The sequence below is a fragment of the Enhydra lutris genome, unplaced genomic scaffold, assembly GCF_002288905.1.
Source record: "Enhydra lutris kenyoni isolate GAN:26980312 unplaced genomic scaffold, ASM228890v2 scaffoldscaffold50, whole genome shotgun sequence".
In the NCBI taxonomy this organism is placed as follows: Eukaryota; Metazoa; Chordata; class Mammalia; order Carnivora; family Mustelidae; genus Enhydra; species Enhydra lutris.
The window spans coordinates 5,857,317-5,881,203 of NW_019154134.1; the positions used below are offsets into that span (position 1 = coordinate 5,857,317).

Here is a 23,887-nt window from a genome sequence, read left to right on the forward strand (position 1 = left end):
GCCAGAAAACCACAGTTTGGAAAACTCAGCTTCCTCTAAAACAGAGCAGAGGAGAGGATGTGCAGGGAAAGGATCTGAAAGGAAACTGGGAAATGACAAGCACAGATGAGGGCAGTTTTGGTTAGTATCCCATAAAGAGATCACAACAAAAATTTTTTATTTATTTTTTTCAGTTTTTGGTTTTAAGTAGGCTCCATGCCCAGCATGGGCCTTCAGCTTACAACCCCGAGATCAAGGGTCACATGGTTTACCCAATGAGCCAAGCAGGTGCCCCTCAACATAAAAATAAAGGCTGGCATCGACTCACCAGAGCTTTCCCACACAACCTTGGCCTTTTGAGCATTTTGGCAGATCAGTATGCCTTGCTAGGTGCTTAATACCCAGGAGAAATGGAAACTGTCTCTGGCAGAGACAGCCAGTAGAAGCAGAAGGAGGGAATCAGCATGGTGGTAATTCATCTTCTCCTTCATGCAGTTTATAAAATAAAGGATTGGCAGTTACAACACAGTACCTTTTAAGAATAAATAACAGGTGACACATGATAAGTATTAATCTTGGTTTGGTACAGTTACATTCTCTGTTTCCATCATTTTACTGAATTTTCCTGACATAACCACCCCCACAAGCAGAGCACCAACTTGTGGTCGTGCACCATAAGGGGCTTGTGTCTTGGCATAGCTTTCTCAGCATCTTCTGTGTCCCTCCTTCATGATGGTGATGGCTGAGGCCAGCAGTGCTGTTTGAGCTGGAAGTGGCACCTACCTGGACCCTGATTCCTACTGTTCTCCTTCAGGGTTCTTTCTTTCCCTCTTTCTTGCATGGGAGGCACCAGAAGTCTCAAGGAATTCCAGGGCTTGTGCTTATAAGTAAGGATGTCCTGGAGCTCCATGGTTGAGTCCTGGCTCTGGGATGGGGAGGCAGCCTTGCAAGTAGACTGCTCTTATGGCTGGCACAGTGTTTGTTTTATGTGACTGTGTGGGATTGGGTTGCTGGAATGGTTCTGAAATGCATGTTTTGGTGACCTAAATTATTTATGTAGACAGGGTCTTGAAAAAAATTTTTTTTTCCTCAGGATCACACACTCACGTTTTAGATGAGGAAACCAATACTATAGACTTAAAAAGTTTAATCCAGCGTGCCTGGGTGGCTCAGTGACTTAAAGCCTCTGCCTTTGACTCAGGTAATGATCTCGGGGTCTTGGGATCGAACCCCGCATTGGGCTCCCTGCTCAGCAAGGAGCCTGCTTCCCTCTCTCTCTGCCTACCTCTCTGCCTACTTGTGATCTCTCTCTCTGTTAAATAAATAAATAAAATCTTAAAAAAAATAAAAATAAAAAGTTTAATCCAAGATTACACCAAGAGTAAATATTGAATCCTAGGTTTTTACAAAGGCGTTTTGAGTTTTAGCTCCTATAATGTATTATTCTATATGAGAACAGAGAAGGCACATTGTAGGGATTCTCAAACTAATTGGGAGATCCTAGAAAAAATAAGAGGTCTTGCCATGGCAGATCTGTGAGTGGGGATGGGGTGGGCAGAGGTAAATTCTAAAGAAATATGGCCTTAAATGCAATGAGGCTGAGTCTGTATATACTGCAGCTGATGGGACCTACTGATTCCTTCCACGACTAGGTCGCTTATCAGTAATATGATTCTGCAAACTTTGAATAGAAAGCTGGAGGAAAACAACATTTGCTCCTTTTAATCCTAATATAAAACTTCCCCTTCCTTTCAAGATTCTTTCAAGACAAGGACTCTTAGAGCTCTCTGTTCCCACTGGCATCTCTGTTCAAGGAAGGGCTTTTATGAGAGGTCCTTGAGAATGCTTCAAGTTAGGGCTTTGTTTCTTGTGGGAATACGAGGGAATGTGGAAAAACCTCCATTTGTTTAGTGAGGAAACATGATCTTCATGCTCTTCTCTAGGGTGAGTCAAGTGGTAGTGACTGAAATTAGGTTATGACTGGGCTATAAATATATGTCTGTGCAGAAATCGTATAGTAACTGGAGCCCTAGCTCAGTGGATTCAGTGCATTTTGCGATTCAATTTTAAACTCCAGGCATATCTCACAGAAACCCTGTCATGAAGCTGGTAACTGTGTTTCTGCTGGTGACCATCAGCATTTGCAGTTACTCTGGTAAGTGGCCTGAACACACGTCTCTACTTTTCTATTAATACGAATGTAATCAGTAAGCCTTGGCTCCCAGGGGAGTATGGTGGAGGGAATTTTAGAATCACAGAATGGAAAGGTCGGAAGGGATTTCATATGCAGCAATCCCCCACCCCCACCCCAGCCTACAAAGCTCTAACCCCATAGAAGCACTATCCTTAAGGAATCCTACCTAAGAAGTTAGCCAACTCATACTAATTGTCAACATTCTTGAATGTTTTCCTTTTCTTTCTTTCTTTCTTTTTTTTTTTTAAAGATTATATTTATTTATTTGACAGAGAGAGTTCACAAGTAGAGAGTTCACAAGTAGGTGGAGAGGCCGGCAGAGAGAGAAAGAGGAGGAAGCAGGCTTCTTGCTGAGAAGAGAGCCTGATGCGGGGCTTGATCCCAGGACCCTGAGATCATGACCTGAGCCGAAGGCAGAGGCTTAACCCACTGAGCCACCCAGGCGCCCCTTCCTTTTCTTTCTTAATCTTGAGTCAAAATCTCACTTTGTAACTTCTTTCTTTTGAAACTATGTGGGATCATTCTTCCTATCTTCTATAATCAGTTGCCAGGTTGTTTCTCCTGAGACATAGCTACATTTATCATTCACACAGTCAATGGATAGTTGCTGAATAACTACACCTGTTGGGCACTTGGATAAGTAGTGGAAGATTTAGATATGAATCAGACACAGAGATGGTTTACAAGGGGCATGTAGTCTGACAGGGGAGATAAGACTTGTTCACACAGAAGGCACTACAATGCGAGACTAATGCATGGAGATGTATATAGCCAGCGCTCTGTGGGAGAACTGGGGGGCCTACAGTTCAATTTCTAGGTGAGGCATAGAAGTTGGATTCTTGGAGGAGAATGGGAACTGCTCTGTTTTTTTTTTTGAAGGGAGTCATTTTAACCTTTGGAAAATACATTTGGATGCATCTGCAAAATGCGCTGTGATAGCCACTGTACATTCAAAGAACAGAAAGCCTTGAAGTTCTTCCCCTGGAAGTATATAAGTCTATACAGAGAAGATAGTCACCAAAGCCTTTAAAATAAGTAGGGAGATTAATCATGAGAAAATTGGTGCTGCTCACACCCTCACTGGCAACTTTAGTTTGTGCTTTTTACTGAAATTTTGGACCAATTTGTAACTTCACCGGTTTTGGCTATTTTGTTGTATTTAGTAACCAGCATCAAATATCTACATATGGGGGTGGAAACAGAAAGCTGGGTGGAAGGAAATAAATATCCCTCTTATGGGAGAGAATTTTGGAGGGACAATAGGTGGTAGAAAAGAAAGAGAAGATAGGTGCACAGGCTTCACTTGTACGATTTGAATGGGGAAATGGAAAGGATTCCAAAGGAAAATGAACTATGGCAGGGTCCTACTAGGAAGATGTGTGTTCTTTTTTTTTTTCCTTAAAGATTTTATTTATTTATTTGAGAGAGGAGCAGAGAGAGTGGGAGAGAGAGAGAGCACAAGCAGTGTGAGGGGAAGAGGGAGAAGCAGACTCCTGACTGAGCAGGGAGCCTGACATGGAGCTTAATCCCCAGACTCCGGGATAATGACCCAGGCAGAAGGCAGACACTTAACGCACTGAGCCACCCAGGCATCCTGGAAGATAAGCGTTCTTATGTGTGTGCTTATGAATGTGTGTGTTAACATATCTGCACATGTGTTTTGTTAAAATGTATACTGTATATATTTTTCTCATTCTCTACACTCTACCTCCTATTCATCTTCTATGTGAAAATTATTTTTCTAAAGACAAAGATACAAAATTCAGTTGTTCCATAGAAAAGCCTTGACACCTCCCCAATGCCCACAGGGAAAAAAGTCTCAAATACATTAATATAGCATTCCAAGCTCTGAAAATCTGACCTCACCTGGGTTTTGCTGCCTTACCTCCTTTCCCCACCTCAGCATACCTCACTGCAGTTCTGCACTCCATCTGCTCTGGAAGGCTCTCCAGGCAGTGTGCATACTTTCATCCTCACATTTCAGTGCCCTGTTAATTTTGTTCCTTTATACAGTGCACCTCCCCTCCCCTTTACCTTGAGACCCTTGATTCTGCTTCAAGACACGGCTCCAGCAGCATCTTTCTGTGAAGATTGCTCTAACACTCTACCACATTAGAACTGGTCATCTCTTCTCTTAGGTTTCCATGGAGCTTTATCCATGATGTGAGCATAGCACACGTCACATTGTGGCATATACAATCTTTATTGTCCTCTAGACTGTGTAAGTTCTCTGAATGGAATATCTTTGTCTTATTCATCTATGTATCTGCACTAGCCACTACAGAGCTGGGGTTCAGTTATGTTTCCAGCATTGAGTTGAATTGATTGGGAGCAGTTTCCTAGGCTGTATTTGGTTGGGTTCATGCATGTCCCCAAGTGAAGATTCTTTATGGAATCTACTCTTTGGCCTCAAAGCCATGGACTGTGGAGATAGCCACATGCAAAGTACATTCTTGTTCAGTGAAACACCAATATCTACTGAGTGCTTCCTACATGCCAGGGTCTATTCTAGGCATGAGGTGCAGGAGTGAATAAAACATAAACTTCTTGTTCTCATGGAGCCTGCATACTAGTGAGAGGTTGAAGGCAAGAAATAAATAAATGAGATTTACTGTTTTAAGTAATAGTAAGAAAAATAAAGGAAGTTAAAGGATAATGGATGATGCTACTTTAGATACCTTCCTGAGGAGGTAACATTTGAGGAGAGACATGTAGCTAACTGGAGAAAGAAAGTCCTAAGGAGACAGAACAGCAGATGCAAAGGCCCTGAGGCAGAAGTTCTCATCAATCAAGTGACATTTCATCGAATCAAGTGACATTTCATTGAATCAACTGAGACTGAAACAGCTGTTTATGGATACAGTGGAAAGTAGGACAGTCATAGACAGGAGTCAGATGTGCTTATTTCACTCAATTTCCCTTTTGCTCTGCAGCTACTGCCTTCCTTGTCAACAGTTTGCCAGATGCTGTCAACAAAGTCTTACCTTTACCTGTGGACAACATTCTCCCTTTTATGGATCCATTAAAGCTTCTTCTGAAAACTCTGGGCATTTCTGTTGAGCACCTTGTGGAAGGGCTAAGAAAGTGTGTGAATGAGCTGGGACCAGAGACCTCTGAGGCAGTGAAGAAACTGCTGGTAAATATAGGTTGTGGGCTTATTTGTCAATGGGCAGAGCTTAGCCACCTAAATATCTGCCCTCTCCCCACCCCCACTCCCCGCTTTCCCCCTCACCCTGTTCTCGCTTGTGGACATGTATTTCCTTGGATGTACTCGTACAAAGCTTGCATGTCCAGGAATCTCAAGGAAGGTGCAACATCTACACTTCTAGAAGGGATTTTTTAACGAAAGAGACCTATGTTCTGATTATCACTTTGCATTTCTCAGCTTGGTGATTCTAGTTGGGACTTAACCACTCTGGGCCTCCATTTCCACATCAGTAAAATGGTGGCTAAATAGGTTGGTGACTATTTTTGGAAACATGCTAAGCACATGTAAGCCACATTATTTTTATTCTTATCCTTCTGCCTTTCAGGAGGCGCTGTCGCATTTGGTGTGATGTCAGCACAAAACAGCCGCAGAGGGGAAGGGGAATGGTGTTCTCCTCCAGGGCTAGAATTCCTTCCATCCTAAGATGTAGTGACCCCTGAAAAGAATGAATAAAGCAATGAATAGATTTTGTTTTGTCCTGTGTTTATTTCTGGATATTCTGCTCAGAAGGGCCCAGAAGATAATTTTCCCCTTGAGTCATAAACTCCAGAGAGCCTCTTGTTATCAAGAGAACACACATTTTCCTCCCTCTCTGCTTGATTCTTAGTTAAACATCATCATTTTCTTCAACTGCTCTTTGACAGTATTTCTGTGCCTCTCAAGCTCCTATTCCCTCACTTCTAAAGAATTTTTTTAAATATAAAAATGAAAATATTTGTAAATCCTGTATCCAATAAGGGGTTAATATCCAAAATGTATAAGGAACTCATATAGCTCAATAGCAAAAACCAAAACAAGGTGAAACAAGTAATTTAATTTAAAAATGGGCAAAAGAACCTGAGTAGATATTTTTCCAACGCAAATACACAGATGTCAAACAGGTATGTGGAAAAGTACACAGCATCACTATTCATCAAGGAAATGTAAATCAAAATCACAATATCACCTCACACGTGTTAGAAAGGCTATTATCAAAAAATAAGAAAAAACAAGTGCTGACAAGAACATAGAGAAAAGGTAACGCTTGTGCCCTCTTGGTGGGATGGAAACTGGTGCAGCCACTCTGAAAAACAGTATGCAGATTCCTCAAAAAATGAAAAATAGAAATACCATATGATCTAGCAATCTCACTTTGGGGTATATATCCCAAGGAAATGAAATCACTATCTTGAAAAGATATGTATACCCCCATGTTCACTGCAACATTGTTTGTAAAAGCCTGGGCATGGAAACAATTTAAGTGTCTGTTCATGAATTAATGGATAGAGAAATAGACACACACACACACACACACACACACATAGAGACACACACACAGTGGAATATTATTCAGCTTAAAAGGAGAAAATCCTGCCATTTACAACGGTATGGATGAATCTTGAAAGCATTATGCTAAGTGAGATAAGTCAGGCAGAGAAAGTATTTGTCTCATTTACATGTGGAATCCAAAAAAAATGGAACTCAGAGAAACAGAGTAGTTTGATGGTTGCCATGGGCAGAAGGTGGTGGGGGAAATAGGTGAAGGTTGTCAAGATACACAAATTTGCAGTTATTAGAGCAATACTTTCTGGGGATGATAAGGAGCAGTATGGTGACTGTAGTTAACAATACTGTATCATGGGCTTGTAAGTTGCTAAGAGAGTATATCTTAAAAATTTTTACTCCAAAAAAATAGTAAATATATGAGTGATAGATGTGTTAACTAACCTAATTATAATCATTTTGTACTATACATGTATATCAAATGATCACGTTTATACCTTAAACCTACTTACATTATATGTCAGTTTTATCTCAGTAAAAAAAAGAAGAAATTGGGACAATCTCTGGAAAATGCAAAAGGCGGTTTGTGTGAATACATTGTAGGGAGTAAGATGTATTTTCAGTATTTTGTAAGTGTTCACTATTAAAGTTATTTGTATTATTAAAGGTTCTTTGTGTTGCATGTAGACATATTCTGGCTATTAAAATAGGAAGCAGTACAAAAAAAAAGATTTGTTGAAACACTGCTGTTGCTTTCAGAGTGCTTAGGAAAGGCTAGACGCTGGACAGCTGTTGAGAAGCCACTAGCAGAAATACAGAGATCCTTTATTCTAGGGCACTGCCATAATTATCGTCATTCTCCATGATTTCAGTCTGTTCCTACTGGCCACATAAATAATTCTGGGAGAATCTTTCTGGCTCAGGTGGGTCAGGTTATACAGGAGTTTGATCCTCTATGACCAAGTTGGCAAGTATGGTAACAATGGCCACTGGGCCCCACCTCTGTGTAATGGGTCCTTTTCCAGACTCTCCCATCCCTGACACTCTCCTATTCTATAAGAATGATGAATACTCTCTGGAACAGTAATAAGTTTGTTTCTTTGAAACATGGTTGGTTTTTAATTTACCTAGCCCAGGAGAGTGGGCTCAGATGTATTTGAAAGACTTTCCAAAAAGAATGTATGAAGCTTTTAACTGTGAAACTTCATACATTTTTATGGGTGAAGGGTTTGTTCTTTGGAGTCAGGTTCAAATTCCCTTTCTTTCTTTTCCTAGTTCTTTGACTTTGGACGTGTTACTTTATCTGGGCTGTAGCTTCCTTATTTTGAACCATTCTTTGGATGGCTAATAATAACTTCTGTATATTTTGTATTTGTTGGCATTAAATATGCCCAGGAAAGTTACTACTACTACCAATAAAAATCTTCTCAGTTACCTAGGATATGTGACCCCTAAGGAGACATATTTATTCTGACTTCTAGAGGCAAGAATGCAAAGTCAGGATGTTTAAAGTAAGTTGTGTTTGGTTGAGCCAGGTCCTGAATTCTGAGAACTTGCTTGGAGCTGCTTTTGGGGCCTCTGTTCTGGAGGACTCATGAAGCAGAACTGGAAAAGCAGGATTGGTTGCCCTTGGGTTATTCTGGAGCCTTGCGGGTGTGCCCTTAGAAACACAAGCCAGATAGAGGGAAACAATTACCAACTAGAGAAGGTTTAAGGATTTAAGAAAAATACAAAGAATTTTTAATCTTTAACATTTTAATGCCTTTGCACTTTAAAATGTGAGATGATTTATAATGAAATCAACTATAATGATATTGGATGAAATGAGCAACAACAACAAAAGTGAACCTGCAAGGTGTATGTGGCAAGAATCAGTGACAAGGATGAGGGAAGGAGGCGCATAGGTTAAACTCAGGGATAAAATGAGTCATCAGTTTTACTCTGAGTTTCTGTAGACAGGAAAAAAGAAGAACAGACCATGCTTCATAAATCTTAAAATGAGAAACGAAGGAGGAGTTTTTAGGTAAGGCAAGTTTTTTCTTTCTCTAGATTCAGCAAGAAACTTCTCCCATAAGGTATCATGGAGTGGATAGTGAGTAATGTCATGCCCAACTGCAGTTTTGCTCATCAGCAACATGAGGATTTCCTGTTAAATGTGTTTATCCCCACCCCCCACAACACCCCAGAATGTGTTTATTCCCAGGTTCCTCTCCTGGAATTTCTGACTCAGCAACTCTATAAACATGTCATCTAGTGGGTCCATAGTACATTTTTTCTTAATTCAAAATATGTAATTAGAAATTAAGAATTCGTGAAGTGCTTTCCCAATTTTTACTTCTTTGATCAAAATTTTTTTAATACAAGAAAAGAAATTCATACCTTAAGAGGTCTAGTGACTTAAGACACTAGGGGATTTGAATCCCTGTGATGTATTTCAAGTGATGCTGGACAATAGGAAAAAAGATTTTAAGTCTGTTAATATAAGGTAATTGTACTACTGTGATTGAGCAGAGGTTGGGAGGGTCTCAGATTAATTAAGTGTCCAGCTGTTGGATTAGTTGCTTTTGAGACCTTGCCCCTCTCTGTAAATCATCTGAGAATGTGTGTTGAAGTTCACCTTCTTTGTAAAACCCTTTTAGTTCCCACCCTTTCCTGCAAACATGTCTCTTACCTCCTTTCTCCAAAGCATGTCCAAGGCACTTCCATACATAACTCTATCATTTCCCTACACAGTCCTGGGGTACACTGCTAAGTGACAGCCTAGACTATCACCTTCTCAGTGGCTGGACATCATTATTTATCTTGAGAGTACTGGCAGAATCTGACCCATAGTAGGTATAGAGTAAATAAGCACTAAATGGATATGTTAGAAAGGGGCATATGTTATAGGAGAAAGATGGGATATTTAGATAGCTGTTTATCTGTCTGTCTTAATTTAGGAAATACTGAGAACTTTGGCCACATTTTATGTACTGAAGAAATAGGCACTGCGGTGAGTCATTTAATTCTAAGGTGGTGACTTGCTTTTGATTTGATGCCGCAATCATCATACATGTGCAGCCTTTAAAGCTACTTATTAAATGCACAGTCACCAGGGTTTAAAGAGATAACTCCTGATCAAACCATTCAAAATTTAATCTTTGCCTTAGAGGCTTCCTTCTCTCTAGCCCAGTTTTTTTAATATCCCTAAATTGAGCCATTCCTTCCTGTCAATAAGAGCATCTACAATTGGTTCATGAATCTATTCAAAGCTTTTTTCAGATGTAGTAAAGAAAAAAAAAAAAAGAATTCTGGCATTAAGATCTTGAACAAAGAAGTTCCCAAGAGTTTTAACATTAATAAGGAGTAAAGTGAACCTCCACAAGGTCACATAACCAAAAGCAGACAAGTTAGAATTTGAACTTCTTTCTTCTCTATGTCTTTCGGTCGTTCTACCCCTTCATGACACCTTCTCTGTTGGACCACCTCGTACACTGATTTGTTAGTGTAGCACTCTAAAGACTCAGGGTGTGGGTACCAATGGGTGGAGGCATGTACCAGTAGCCTGAATGAACCAGCTAAAGGTTGGGACACTGGCAACAAGAGGTAAGCTGTTCTCTGAAAAGATGGAAATGGAAAATGGAAACATAAGTGAGGTTATGAAGTTAAACATAACTTTTAGAAGTTTAGCTGGCTTTGGGGTGAGAATCAGATGTGTATGGGTTGGGCATTTCTTGATTTCAAAGCCCAAAACTGATTTCTGTCCTTAGAAGCTTATGGAAAAGAGTGGGCTAACTTCCTGGGTAATATGATAGTAACTGGCTAAGTTTACATTAATAACACCCAGGGTATAAAATGAAGACCATAGGGAAAAGAAGGCTTCCTAGATCAGATATGAAATAGAAGTTAGGAAAGGCCATGCTTCCTGGAGATGCATATAAGGTAACTGAATTAACCAAAGGGGTAGTGTTTTGTTTCCTTGGGCATCTGGAAGGCATGTGTAAGATCACATAGCTTACTCACTTTTTTCAACTGCCTCCTTCTACACTGTTCTTTGTTCTCCACTAGCACTGCTGCTAAGGGATAGAATGCACACCCTGGGATCAGGCTGCCTAAGTTCAAATCCTTTCCTCTTCTTTAACTTGGCCACGTTAGTAACTTGGTCACATTCTTAACTTATATGATTAAAAAAAAAGAATATCCTTTTTTCATAGTGATGCTAGAATGAAATCAGGTACTACGTATATAGCACTTAGCTTAATGCTTAAAACAGAGTATGTACTCAGTTCATGCTAGCTGCTGATAAAATAATTACATTCACAGCTATATCATTTCTGTTTTTATATTTCAATATCTGTTCTCAGGAGAGACTAGAATAAGGAAATAGTGGCTGTTTCTGAGCACTCAAATTATATTGTTTGTCATTGTGCCTTATTTGTGGTTTTGCTTTCCACAGTTCCAGTTACCCATAGTCAACTGAGGTCTGGAAGCAGATGATCCTTTTCCTGACATAATGTTAGAGCATTAGTAATAGCCTGATGCTGTGTCACAGTGAAGTGTCATTCAAGTCGCTTCATCTCATCATGGAGACATTTTATCGTCTCACATCATCATAAGAAGAGGAAAGGTGAGTACAGTACAATAAGATATTCTGAGAGAGACCACATTTTACATAGCTTTTATTACAGCATATTATTAAAATTCTTCTATTTTATTATTAGTTATCATTGTTAATCACTAGCTGTGCCTAATTTGTAAATTAAACTTTATTATAGGTATGTGTATATAGGAAAAAGCATGGTATATATGGGATTCGTACTGTTCACGGTGTCAGGCATCCACTGGCCTCTTGGAATTTATCCCTTACAGATAAGGGGGGACTACTATAAATCCAACTATGTGGGATTAGAGAGTTTGTTAGTATTTTCTCCTGGAATTAGGTTCAACAAATCTCAGTCTTCTCATGAGTAACTAACTGCACAATTACATGGGTCCTTCTACTCTAGTGCACACAGTCCCCTCATGTCATATGTGCCAGGCACACAAAGCAAGGAAGCAGAGTTGTGGTTAGGGCCAGGCTCTCTAACTCCCAGTGCTTACGTGTTTCACCCCACAGTTGTGCCTCCTCTCTTCAGATAATCTGATTAGGTCAAGGACTTTATGATGATTTAAAAAAAATGTATTTAAAATTAAGTTTAAGAAACTACAGTAGAAACAACAACAAAAAAATACACCTTTTCTGCTTATAGGTAGGCAGAGGGGTGCCCAAATTAATTAAATAAAATAAGACCCCCTTTTTTGTTCAGTATGCTATTATTTTAGTTGTAAATTATAAGTTAAAATCACCTGGGAAAGTCACTTTGCTGAATGTTCTCCTCGTTTATCATCAAATTCCATAAATCCTCTTGAAAAGAAAAAAAGAGAAAAAAATGAATTATGACTGAGATTGAATAAGAATGTTAGAATGATCATTAGGATGTCTTAAGTTGTTTGAGCCACAATTTTCTTCTGCAGATTTTCCTGTGTCATAAATAAATAAGATTTAAGACTTCCACAACAATTTGTAGTTGCAAGCTATTTATGCACAATTATCTCTTTTGAATCTGCCAACAAATCTATTCATTAGGTGCCCATTCATACACAAACTGTATAAGACAGATATTTTGGTATATTCTTTTTAGTAATATATCCCCAGTACCTGGCAAATAGTATAAATTAATGTAAGTTTGAATTAAATAAATAATAAATGAATGAATAATTTTTTTTCTTTTTATGTATGAAGAAACTTTTAAAGCTCAAAGAGATTAAACAACCTGTCTAAATCACATAGCAAAGTCTAAAACTGAGAGCTCTAGAGTCAGGAGTTAATACTAGAAGCACTATACTGTTCAAGGAAAGGGGTACACAGTAGCTACAGGAAAGGTAAAATGATTAAAATGTGGCCTGCGAGAAGTTTATAGTCTAGTGCAGAAAATAAACACAATCAGATACAAGTAATTTAAAATAGTGAACAAGTAATTTAAAACAATGAGGGGGAAAGAAAATTGATGTGAAGGTTATTCCAAAGCATTATGAAATCCAGAGTATGAATACCTGTGTTTTGTAATCATAGGGGTCTGTGATGTCTTCACAGAGCTTATCTTTGAATTGGACATTAGAAAATGATTAAACTTGCTAGGTGGACAAATCTACCTAGCAAGGCCTTGGGGGCAGAGAGAAGAGCCATGTGCAAAGATGTTGGGCATTATACAAACATGACCAGTTCTGAAACAAATCATTTGTTATTGGGGGCATCAGGTGTTTGACGTTAGGAGTGAGATACACGATTGAAAGATACATAAGCTTCAGGAAAGAACATTTAACATCAGCCAAATGCATTTGTTCTGATTTTGTAGGCTATGGAAATTCACAAAAGGGTTTCAAGCATGGCAGTAACACAACCCAACTTGTGTTTTTGTTATATAACTCTGAGAGTAAGGGAATAGTTTGAAGGGAGGCAGACAGAAACAGTGAACTAATCATAAATCTAATAAAAAGAGCTCAGGAAAGAAGTAATGAAGGACTCTACTAGGCCAACTAGCCAGTGGAGTTGAAGAAAAGCAATGATACAGGAAAAAAATTAGAGGTAGAATATTCTTCAATTCGAGGATGGTGGTAACGAGCAGGAAAGATCCAAGAAGACCCTGAGGTTTTTGGATTCTGGGTGGGTGGGGATGTGATTCCTGAAATAAGGAACATGGGAGGAGGAACAGGTTTGTGGGATGTTGGGTGTGGGTTTAGACCAGTTAAATTTCAGTTATTGGTGGAAAACCTAGGTGAAATTGTCTAGCAAGCAATTAATCATTTCAGTCTGAAGCTCAATAAAAAGAACACAATAGACATCTGATTCTGGAAGTCACTGGATCATAAGTCAAATAAAAAGAAGAAGAAAGAATGGCTAGACGTAGGGAAAGAGCCAGGAAAATGTCATGTCCTGGAAATTCAGCAGGTGAGGGGAAATTCACAAGGATTGGAGCCTTCTTGAGGGGTCAAAGAGATTAAGAATATGTATATTTTTCCAAACAATGGTGACCAGAATCCAGTCCACACAGCTCTAAAGTAATTCAGAATGGAGGAAGTGAGCTCTTCTATTCAGTGTCCTGAAAGTACATATCTAGCATTTATTATGTGCCTGACATAGTACTTGGGCATCAGATATATTGGAGTAAATAAACAAAATTCTCATCTTTATGAAGTTCCCTCATTCCTGTCATTCTCTCTAATCAAAGCTCATTTCATCTTTTAAGGCCCAGATTGCATCTCACCCTTGCTATAAATACTCCCCTAAGCATCCTGCTGTCACTCACAGCTCCATTCTCCAGAAATCACCTGTGTTGTTTTACTGACATTTATCTTAGCATATTAGTCATCACAGCATTTGGTATGTCATCTTACCATAAGGACTGCAAATCTTTGAGAAGGTTTTACATTTTAGATTTTTCCTTCACAATTTCTGTCCCAACTTTGGTATATACTAATGTACTTAGAAACACTTCTTGATGGTCTTCTCCCACTCCCCATCCCCATTATATTTATGGTCTTCCCTTGGACAGAGAAAGGACAGCTAGATTTTTCCCTTGAGCAAGGACTGCTGTGTCTTGCAACAAATATCCCTCAGGATTTCTCAGTCATATTGCAGTAATGGGTTTTAGATTTTATCTTTAAGATATCTTTCTTTAATTAATCAATTCAACAATTATTTGCTGAGTGTCTCATTCAGTCTATAAGGGACGTGTTAGAGCGATGAGCTAGATAGATCTGGTCTCTGATATAGCTACGTGACTACAAATAAATAAAAATATTATAATGACACTATGACAAGGTAAAGTAAGAGAGAAGAACGAGGGAATGAAAGAAGGTAGTGTAAGAGTGGTTATAGAACTGTTTTCTGAGGAGGTGACTTTTAGATGACCTGCAAGATAAAGCACTAGCCATGAAAGAAGGAAGGAGCATTTTAGGAAATGAAAGCAAGAGAAACTTTGATGGTTATAAGTTCCAGAAACAGAAAGAACATCGTTTACTTGGGAAAAAATGAGGAAAAGTGGAAATGGTTGAAGTCAAGGTGCCATTCCTGAACCCAGAGCTGACAGCAATTGTCTTGTATTTCAGATAATGAGTTTTCAGGGTTAACAGAGGTGGGGGGAAAGGGGCTATTTTATGTCTGGAGAATTCCCCAAGGAAGGAATAAAAACAAATATTATTGCTTCAACTCCTTGCATTGCTATTGTCGTGCTTTCTAACAGTATGTATTCAACTGGAGTGTAATGTGTACTTTGTACATAATGGGTGTTACTCTTGCTTCCTTGTCAGTTTCCTCCTTGTTTACATTATCACTGAAACTCAACAGTTGCAAAAGCCAACCACAATAGGAAAAATAACAATACAAAAATAAACACCTGTGAGTTTCAATAATTTGTGCATGTGGATGGTATGCAGAATCCTGCCCATCATGTGATATTGATTTAAGCAAATCAGAAATTACAACATGGCCCCTGATTACTTCTCTGTAGAAGTGTTCCTTAATCTGTTATTGGTCATAGACCCCATTGAGAATCAAAAAAAAGTCAGAAACATCCCCCCCCCAAATGCTAAGATGCACATTTACACAAAATGAATAAAAAGTTAAAGGATATGTGGACCTTTAAGTCAAGGCCATATAGTGTAGAGCATCTAATCAAGGGCTATCAAAATTGTTGGGATATCAGAATCACCAGCAAGCTTGTTAAGAAGCACACCCTTAACTTTGTCCTAGGAAGACGCAAGATGGGATGAAGGAAACTTCATTTTGTATAAATTATCCAGGAATTCTAGACCACGCTTCGTCAAACTGGGCTTTGGGGTCTATGAAGGAGAGAATTAGAGATAGGGGCTCAGTGAAGTGGGATTGAAAGCACCTAGAAATTCAGAACAAATTGGATCCTGGAGAGCTGAAAGTAGGAATTACTGTAGGTTGAGTAAGAACAGAGTGAAGTAAAGTTGAAAATCTGAGCTAGGTAGATCGGAGTAAGATGTGTTATGTGTTGGATACAGTGGCTTGGGAGCATGTAAAGAATTCTGGGAAGATTCTTGGTATATGCTCAGCCACTATGGCAGTTCCTCATGACCAACACTCATATGAGAGGTTTTCTAGATTGTCTCTGAAGAAATAATCAGCTACTCTCTTTGCTAACCCTCTTGAGTTTCTCAAACTAGGAAATAAAGGCAGGACTCATCACACCTCTCATTAGTGAACATATCACTACCCACCACCTTCACCAAAGAATTACAGTGCCTGTATTGGATGGGTCCTTTATTCTTTTAACTTTCCAGATGAGGAAACCGAGGCATTCAGGGAAGGAAGGCCTTGTTCAAGGTCACCCAGTCAAGTAGTACATGTGGGAAGACCAGAACCTGGCCTTCTGTTCCCTGGTCTGGTGCTCTTCCTCCTTTCTCCTTAGTCCTGAGATAAAAAAATACTTTATGGAACCACTTGTTGGCAATGTGCACACTCCAAAAGAGTTTAGGAAAATTCAGTCAGATGCAAATATAGCTTAAGGTAGGACAGTACTTTTCAACTCAAATAATATATTGTCATGCACAGTTCTGTTTCTTATTCATTTTAATACAATGTGGTTATTACCAACAGCAAACTGGACAAAAACAAAGTTTATCTCAGGGCTTACGTGCTCCTGGTCATGGAGCGGAGGATGAACTCCACTGCATTCTCAATGATCTCTGTGCCCAAGAGGTTTAGGAATTTGGGGAATTCTGGCTCTGGGTTTTTGTCCGAGCCATCTGGCTTGTCATCTGGTTTGTCATCTGAAAAACAGAACAGAATCTCAGGTGATTCTCAGCAATAAGAAAGGGAAGACTCTTTTCTTTGAAGGGGGCTCCTGGACCACTTTGTATCTCCTCTCACTAATTATACAGCCTGGTACCGTTATATTTATAGAACATTTAATGCCTTCCTGGGCAAAGCCTTCACATGCATCATCTCACTTATTCCTAAAAGCAACATATATCAATACTTAGGTAGACATGGATTTCCTTTCTGGATAGAGAAAATTGAAGCTCACGGAAGTTAAGTAACTTGTCCAGAGTAAAGCAGCTAGTAAATGCCAGTACCAGGATTGAAATATAGAATGTCCTCCCCCTTTTTAAAAAGATTTATTTATTGATTTTAGAGAGAGACAGGGTGTGCAAGTGAGTTGAGGGAGGGTGCGGAAGGAGAGAGAGTCTTTAGCAGACTCTGCACTGAGTGAGGAGCCAGATTCCATGAGCCTGAGATCATGACTTGAGCCAAAAATTAAGAATCAGACATTTAATGGACTGAGCCAGCCAGGTACCCCCAGAATGCCCATTTTAATGTCATTTTCTCCATGCAATCCCTGGCCTGTGGTAATGATAATAATGATGACAGAATAATGGGTAGCCTTTGTTGAGGATAGACCTATGACAGATGATCCACATGCATTATCACATCATTTTATTCTCACAGCAGCACTATGAAGTAGGCAAAACTATTATCTCAAGCTAAAGGTCAAGAAGGTAAAGTTGAGAGAACTTTAGGAGCTAATTCAAAGCACAGAGTTAGTGAGTGGCCAAAATAGAGTTCAGTCCCATGTCCTCCTGGCATTAAAATCTGGATCCAAAAGCACTCTCTGTTGAACTGCTTAGCCTTGTTCCCACCTTCCACCCCCATGGAAATCCTTTATTTCTTTATATTCTCTAAATTTTTCTACAACAAACATAGATTACTTATAAAATACAAATATCATCAGCAACAACAAAAATGAGCTGTAGTGGCCTTTGACAGAAAAAGTTATGCTCTCACCACAAGTGTGTCATAAGATTGAAAGTATATAATAAGGATGATGGCAAGGAGAAATTCTATCACTTGTACCTCATTTGATATTTCTGTAAATAATGACTTACAAATACCAGGTGATTTTACCCTTGTCCCTTTTTATGGGGTGTATAGTTCTTACCGCACTGGACTAAGAAACTGAAAAGATCAAGTGACTTGCAGGAGATTTCACAAATAGCAAGAGAGGATGCAATTCTAAATTTAGTCTTCTTACTCTTAACTTTTAGTCAAGTGCCCTTTGGAATGAGGACTAAGGATCCAGGGAGTGAGGCTGGGACGTGCAAGGTCCCTTGTTGGGGGGCGGGGGTTGGCTTTGCTTTGTAGTCTAAATTGTTCAAGAGATTAAAAGTAAGGGGGGGGGGCGCCTGGCTCAGTGGGTTAAAGCCTTTGCCTTCAGCTCAGGTCATGATCCCGGGGTCTTGGAATCAAGCCCCACATCCCACATCCGGCTCTTTGCTCAGCAGGGAGCCTGCTTCCTCCCCACCTCTCTGCCTGCCTCTCTGCTTACTTGTGATCTCTGTCTGTCAAATAAATAAATAAAATCTTAAAAAAAAAAAAAGTAAGGGAGGAGTGTCAGCAGCTTCATGTGGCCTCCTCCTTAGACTATGGTGCCTGGATAAAGTGGGACCTTTATCTTTCAGTTTTACTGTAGCCTCACAAGTAGTGTCACAGATTTAGTAAATAAAAATATAGGATACCCAAGTAAAATTAAATGTTGGATAAACAGCAAATAATTTTTTTTGGTGTAAGAATGACCATGCAATATTTAGGTCATATTTAAACTAAGAAATTACTCGTTGTTCATCTGAAATTAAAATTTAACTAGGTATCCTGTATTTCATTTGGTAACCCCACCGTAAGTTTTGACTCAAAAAGTCCCAACATCTAGACCCTGTTTCCCATGACTCTGAATGAGGGAGGTGTAACTAGCTTTTTGTGTGAAGACTGTCAAAAATTGCATTAGAAACCTTGCATCTATATTATATCCTAAAATAGAAACCCTTAGTAAAAAAAATGTGGCTTTCAATTCTGCAGGCATTTGTGGTTTACTATGCCACAACATAAGATTTGGTAGGAGCACCAGTCTAGGACCTTAACCAAAATCAGTATACTAATCACCAAGTATTTGTTCCTTTAGCTGTTAGTGTTTGCATTCAGCAAGTGTTTTTTGAGCCTACCATTATGTACATAGCATATGCTAAGAGTTAGGGTATGAACAAACATATATAGACATGATCCTTTTGTGGAGTGCAGGTCACCACAGTGACCAGAATTGCTGTGTTTTCATCAAGGGAAGAAGGAAGGAGAATGGAAATTTGTGATGTGCCTGTTGAGCAGGTACTGGGACACTTTTTACATGACATGCTTTTATCTTTAGTTCAGTGAAGATACTGTGGTTTTATAGGAGAGAAAACATGTGTTCGGAGAAATTAAATGACTCATGTAAAATCACACCTCTAGAATCTGGCTGAGCCAAGGTTTGAGCCTAAATTGCATTATCTACATGATATAATACTATCTTCAGGCAGTTTTCACCTGAAGACATTTACCAGGTACAAAACAGCAATTTCTTGCATGAAAAGTGGGTCCTTTTTCCTATGTTCCTCTATGCATACTTGCGTCGGCACATTAACTTTACTGACCTTTAATTTTAATATGATACTAAATGCTAGCTTTTCATTATACAAAGAGCCCTCGTTTGGAGTATGTGTAAAGATTGGATCTTTGGCTCCAGCCCTTGGACTGCAGCTATATTAAGAGGTTTTAGAATATGGAGGACCATATGTTTTGGAATCCTATATACCTGAGTTTGGTTCCTGTCCTCAGCAAAAAATCTACCACGTAACCTTGCACACAATGCTTAACCACTCTGTCTCAGTTACTCCATTGTATTATTGTCAGGATTGAGAGATATTTTATATATATTTCATTTATATCATATATGTGTTTCAATATAAATGCATATATATGTATATACCCATATCTATATATCCATATCATACACACATATACACATACACACGTGTGTTCATCTGAAACATCTGAAGTGTGTGTGTGTGTGTGTGTGTGTGTGTGTGTGTGTGTGTGTGTGTGTATACCACTTAATCACAGTACCAGGTCAAAGTAAACCCACAATAAATGCTTGCTGCATTACTCTGGATATGTATCCATAATAATGAAGATACACACACACACACACACACACACACACACATAATATATTCATAGTAATAGTAGCAAAACAATTTATAGTAGCTTTTTTCTCTAATGCTTTAAGAGATTGTGAAACTTTAAAAATGTGATTAAAATATTAAGGCATTTGAAAATGTTGAAAAACAGAAAAAAATATAAATAATAAAAATTAAGAAGTCTGACATACTAGAAACAAATTATCAAAGCCAATAGTTGAATATTTTTTCTTTTCAAATATACTGTGGACTAACCTTTATTTACATTAAGTACTTGGGTGAGTTTTTCAGTTAATGTTATCATAAAGTTCAGAAAAAATACATTACTGCTGATATTTGTATAGTGTTTATAGTTTACAAAGTGATTACAAAGGCATATTCATTTGACCTGGTGAAGTTGATTGTTATCACATTTTATAGATGAAGAAACTTGAGATTTGAAGCAGTGAACTGATTTAACCAGTTTCAGAGTTCATGAGAGACAGAGCTTTGGCCTGGTCCTTAGCATATAAATCTCATCTTTCACTTTACTGTGGTGGTGACTCTCGAGGAGTTGATGGACACAGTAGTGTCTGAGGCCATCTCTATAGCAGTTCTGTTAGGATATCTGCCTATATGTTCTGCTGGTGGACAGTGGGTGGCTGATGGTGTTGAGTTCTGCCAAGTTACAGTTAGAACATTTCAAAAGGCTCTGGTACTAAATTATTTCCACTGGCTGTGTTTTCTGACCTGTCCTTCTGAATAAAGACAAGTCAAGAGCTCTCCATCTTCTGCAGGCCAAAAATAAATTAATTAGGGAGACTCTTAAAGGTGCCTTGTGGTCCCCTATTTGCTTGGGACAGACATGAAAGAAGTAGGTGCTTAATCATAATGGTCAGACTCAAGGAATCTGGGGTCTTAGTCCCGGGTATGCCTCTTCTACCTGTGTCTTTGCCCAAGTGACTTTCCTTCTGCAAGCTTTGTTTGTTAACCTGCTAAGAGGGAAATGGATAAAAGTTTGAATGTTTATTTAAAAGGATTATTATAAGAATCAAGTGAGATAATACGTGATAACAATAACAGTTAATATTTATTGGTGCTTATTAAGGATCAGACTTTTGTCTCTTATTCAGTTTATTCCATTTTTGTGTTAACTTTATGAGAAAGTTAGCTGTTGATATTCCCTTTAACATGTGAGACCCAGAGAGGTGAAATAACATGCCTGAAGTCACATTCCTGATCAGTGGACAGCCAGGCCTAGGAGTCTTATTCCAGGGTATATATCCTTTACCTTTGAATATTATTAGTTAGAATGATTTAAAAAAAAAAATACCCCCCATCAAGAAATCTGTAATATAATAGTTTCACTGTCTTGCATCAATATATAAAAAAAAGATCATCCCAAACTTCATACATTCACTGAGGATAGAGGGTGCAACTGAAGCACATTAGACTAAAAATCTTTTTATTTTTGTTGGATCTGCCTCTTGGCCCTTAGTCCAGTGCTCTTTCTGCACTGCCCAAAGCCCCCTTCCTCTCTTTCCCCTTTATGTTCTGGATCAGCGCCACCACCTCCCTCCACTCCTGGCTGACTACCACACATTGCATGAGCTGCATTGAGGAGCACTTACCGGCCTGGCAAGTCAGGATGAGGGCAAGTAGTCCCAGGACAATTGTCAGCCGCAGCGCAGAGACAGCCATGCCTGCAGCACTGGGCATCGGTGCGGATCACCTGTTTGGATGCACCCAGAGACTTGCCCCATTTATAAGGCATTTATAGGTGACATCATCTGCAATGGAATTAGGTTGTTGCACAAGATATCTGCACAGTTTGCGCTTGGATTTCTACTAATGAAGCCTGCCCTATCTTTTAAACCAAAAGTTTTTCATATAGAGAAAGAAAAACCCTGTCAGTGTTGCTAATGTGTATTTTATAAACAGCACTGGAGTATCTCTTTTACAGGTAGTTCCAATGCTTGCATTGATGATTCGTTGGATATGAGGCAAAATTACCATGCAGGGCCAAGGAGCAGGTGATAAATCAGATTGGTGAGGTGTGCCTCCTCCCCTCCCTGTGTACTCTGCTTGTTTTTCCATGCTCTGAAGTCATTACTTGTCCCCATATGGCCATGCCCAGTCACACCCTCATGCCCTTAGCTCATGCTCTTTATTTTTCCCAGGATACTCTCCCCATCATCTCCCCTTAGAACCTTCCTCTTATTCCTCAGGTTCAGGTTCAAATGCCCCCTTCCCTGTGAAACCTTTATGATGATGATTCCACCCCACTCCAAACAATTGCTCTGTTGTCTGCCTTCTGCCATATTGTTTGAGAACAAAGTTCTTGAAGAGCTCTTTTCTCCTTTAGCTCATGGATCTGTTAAGGGCAGAGTGTTTTGTTTACTACTTAATCTTCAAGGAGCTTAGTATGGCTCTCCTAACTGTTCTCAGCTTTGACTTCCTATTCTTGGGAATCTTGTCCTGGTTCTTCCTGGAAGAGGTAGATGCTCCGCTATGTGCCTGATAAGTGTGTGTTTAAATGTCTCCACTAACACACTGTAGGTACCTTAAGGGCAAGACTGTCTTTTTCAGAGTTGAATACATGTTTCTCAAGCAAACATTAAAAAAAGAAAAGAAAAATAAATTTTTATAGTCATTAAAAAGGAATATTGGGGTTGAGATGCTACTATGTATCTCATGGGTAAAATATATTTCCTCTTGAATACAAACACTTAAGGGGATAAATTTTAGTTCAAGTCTATATGATATTGGTTATCCTGATAACTGCTATAAATTTAGTTAATTGGGATAAGGCTTTAGTTCCTAAACTTATAGATTGGCCAAACATACACACTGTGAGTATCAGAGGGCCCTGTTGTATTAATTGAGGTATGGAAACAGGAGACTTGTCTGGTGTCACGGAGCCAGGACATGGCTCTCTAACTCAGGTTAGTACTTCTAGATATGAAGCTGCACTTGAAAGCCATCAAGCACCTCTGCTTGGACCCTTCCAGGTCTTCTCTCCAACTCCAACCTATTTTCTTCTTCTCCTCCTCCTTCTCCTCCTCCTTCTTCCCCTCCCACACCCCTCTCCCTCCTCTTCCTATTCCTTCTTCGTCGTCGTCTCCCTCCTCTTCCTATTCCTTCTTCGTCGTCGTCGTCTTCATCGTTGTCTTCCTTTTCTTCGTCTCCTTCTTCTTTGTCTCCTTCTCCTCCTCCTCCTCCTCCTTGTTTTAAGAGAAAGTTGGGAAAAGGTTGAGAGGAGCAGAGGGAAAAAGAGAATCTTAAGTAGTCTCCATGTCCAGCACAGAGCCTGGTGTGGGGCTCAGTCTCAGAACCCTGAGATCATGACCTGAGCCAAAATCAAGAATCAGATGCTTAACCAACTAAGCTGCCCAGGTGCCCCCACGCCAATCTATCTTTTTAAGAAGACCCTGATCCTGTTACTCCTATACAAAGGGTTGTGATCTGGAGATAGTTGTCCATAGTAGGAAGCTTTCAATGAATTAGATTGATACCATCAGGGTCACTGTTTGGGAGAGCACTGTGCTTGTCCGTTGATCTTAGTGGGAAAATAACAGTCAAGTTTCCTCTTTTAGCCATGCCGTGGTCCCTGATTTGCATGGGAAAGGCCAATAGTACCTTCTTCTTTGCATGAGCTTTGAGCCTTCAGGGGACTCTAATTCACCATAAGAATGCTGTTCAGGCAAGCAAAGACTCTAATATTGCAGCCTGGGGGAGAGGCCCCTTGGCTTCTCAAAGATACCAGTTAAATGGGGCATGCAGACAAATTCCTGAATCTGCTTTCATTGGTCTGGTATCACGGAAGTAACACCACATTGAGGGGTCAGGATAGCTGGATTCTCTTCCTGTCAGTAGCACTGACTCATTGTACGACCCTGATTAAATACTCTCTAGCCCTGATGCTCAGTTTTCTGTGTTTACTTTATTTTTATCTGTTCTTTTCTGTTGGTTTATTCCTTTTAGCTTCAGATTTCAGTTAAAAATGCCTCTTTTCAGAGGAAAACTATAACTCTCTAATGTAACTCAGATCCCTTTATTATTATCTTTGGTATACTCTGTAGTCTTCCTTCTTAGCATTTAAATACTAATTTTTGTTTCATTATTCAACATCTTTCTTCCAGAAATGTTAAAATCCAGGATGGAAGGATTCTGGTCTTTGTTGTTTGCTGAGATAGCTCTGGTTTCCAAAA

The 23,887-nt window shown here is 39.3% G+C and overlaps 2 protein-coding genes across 2 annotated transcripts; one reads left to right on the forward strand and one right to left on the reverse strand.

Moving 5' to 3' along the window:
- The first annotated feature begins 1,942 nt into the window (after positions 1–1,942).
- On the forward strand, positions 1,943–5,839 carry LOC111156982 (secretoglobin family 3A member 2). Its single transcript, XM_022518165.1, has 3 exons — positions 1,943–2,134; positions 5,107–5,309; positions 5,707–5,839. The coding sequence occupies exons 1-3, from the start codon at positions 2,080–2,082 to the stop codon at positions 5,728–5,730; spliced, it is 282 nt and encodes a 93-aa protein (XP_022373873.1). The 5' UTR covers positions 1,943–2,079; the 3' UTR covers positions 5,731–5,839.
- Positions 5,840–11,978: 6,139 nt separating this feature from the next.
- LOC111156869 (chromosome unknown C5orf46 homolog) lies at positions 11,979–21,377 on the reverse strand. Its single transcript, XM_022517981.1, has 4 exons — positions 21,308–21,377; positions 16,627–16,635; positions 16,325–16,460; positions 11,979–12,027 (listed from the first exon to the last, which is right to left on the reverse strand). The coding sequence occupies exons 1-4, from the start codon at positions 21,375–21,377 to the stop codon at positions 11,979–11,981; spliced, it is 264 nt and encodes an 87-aa protein (XP_022373689.1).
- Positions 21,378–23,887: the final 2,510 nt, after the last annotated feature.